This window comes from Mycetomoellerius zeteki, unplaced genomic scaffold (genome assembly GCF_001594055.1).
Source record: "Mycetomoellerius zeteki isolate Tzet28-1 unplaced genomic scaffold, Tzet1.0 scaffold472, whole genome shotgun sequence".
Lineage (NCBI taxonomy): Eukaryota > Metazoa > Arthropoda > Insecta > Hymenoptera > Formicidae > Mycetomoellerius > Mycetomoellerius zeteki.
Genome location: NW_017257471.1, coordinates 23,816 through 25,574, shown reverse-complemented (window position 1 = coordinate 25,574; position 1,759 = coordinate 23,816). Strand labels below are relative to the sequence as shown.

Sequence of the window (1,759 nt, the reverse complement as noted above, 5' to 3'; positions counted from 1 at the left end):
ATAGCGCTTATATCGAGTCGGTATGACAGATTTCCTAACCTGAACGGTCGTGAACTTTAACGCTAAATATCTCGGTTCGCGGGGCAGAGCGACGCTTATTTCTGCCAGATTCGTTCGTTTCATGCAAAAACGCATCGAATAAGTCTAATTTCATTAAAATCGGTGAGGTCGGCCGTCATCTCCGTAATTACCATGTTTTTATAACATGAGTTTATTACTTTCTCTGCTTATACATAAATTTAACGTTATAATCGTTTATTATTGTTGTATAGATTAATAAAAAATGCAAGTATTGTGGATATATTCTCACAAAAAACTTTGATCTATTGAATTCCATTCTTACTTTCAACCATTTAACGAAGAAATTCATCATTTAAAAGTGGATGAAAATTTGGTAGTTATTATTGGTAAGTAAAATATTATTTTATTAATAAAGGTATATCTCCCTTGGCAAAGTATGTCATTAATTATCTACTGAAAAATTACATTGTTCCTTCTAACAATAGGACATACAGAATGGAATTTAGTTTTATGTTTACTAAACAAACAATACTATAGTGTCTTTTGCAGAAGAGTTCAATGAATCCAGTGATGTGCAAAACGACAGTGTTTAAGAAGTTAATGTTGATGAGCTACTAATATATCATGTATCCCAAAAGCGAGCATTATATGATCATCGAATACCATCAATCAACAGAAGCACTTTGAAAAAAAAGCATTGTGATAAGAAGTATCTAACTCATTAGGAGATTAATATGTATATTTTGGCCATGTGTGTATATGATGATTATATAAACTCATTGAAATTTTTTATTGATCATAATGTATGTTTATAGGGAAACTTAATATAGCTAAAACTAAAAAACGATGGCGATATCTTCGAGATCGTTTCATGAAGGCCAAAAAAAGGAACATGCTTATATTCCTAGTGGATCTGCTACCGAAACAGTAACTAAGAAAAAAAGTTCCTTTAGGTTTTACGAACAGATGAAATTTTTAGACGATGTCTTAGGAAAATCTGAGTAAGTTGAATAATATACAATGTTAAAGAGGTCAATGTATTTAAAATAGAAATTAGATTTTGTTATTTATTCTTCTTTTACTTGAAACTGTTGAAATTAGTATCCATTCAGTAGAAATTTTTTGTTGAATCACGGTCGAATATACAAGAACTGATCAAGTTTATGATCCTTTGTATTTTAAAGAATCTGATTTATTATGTAAAATTATTTTGTAAGAATTTTGTTGTTATTTATTTGTTACTAATTGATTACATAATCAAAGAAGAATTAAAATTATTCACAAAAAAGAATTCTCTAAAAATTTTTCTCCTTGATTATTTCTTATTAAGATCTGGGAATGTTAAGATTAGGGGAGCCACCTCCGATGACCTTGACCTTGACATATGTTGTCAAGGTCATGACTTTGAGTGACCTCTACCAGGTTACAGATGGCGGTCGCTGTCCGTTAAAAAGTTATTAACAGTCAAAGTTCGAAATAATACATGCGAGAAAGATTGTTTAATTCAGTGCTCGGCATTAGATGCACATTTCGGGCTGATTCCAGCGAGCGACCCTCACTACCGCTCGAGTCTCAGCGGCAGAGCCGTCGATCGCTCGCATGACGTTTCAGCTCAGGAGCGTTGTTCAATAGGGCGCCTTGTGTAGCGCTGCAGCTTGTGCCTTCCACGGGTGTCCCCGGAATTTCTCTATCGGGACCGTGGCCGAGAGATATGTATCTCTCTTTGTCTCTGTTTCTT

At 33.7% G+C, this 1,759-nt stretch overlaps 1 protein-coding gene across 1 annotated transcript in view; it reads left to right on the top strand.

Annotated features, from left to right (window-relative positions):
* Nucleotides 1-952, top strand: part of LOC108727226 (uncharacterized) — a 10,419-nt gene extending 9,467 nt beyond the window's left edge. Inside the window, exon 3 of the mRNA XM_018455269.1 lies at nt 837-952. Within this exon, the coding sequence (XP_018310771.1) occupies nt 837-952 (116 nt within the window). The remainder of the gene's footprint in view (nt 1-836) is intronic.
* The last annotated feature ends 807 nt before the right edge of the window (nt 953-1,759 follow it).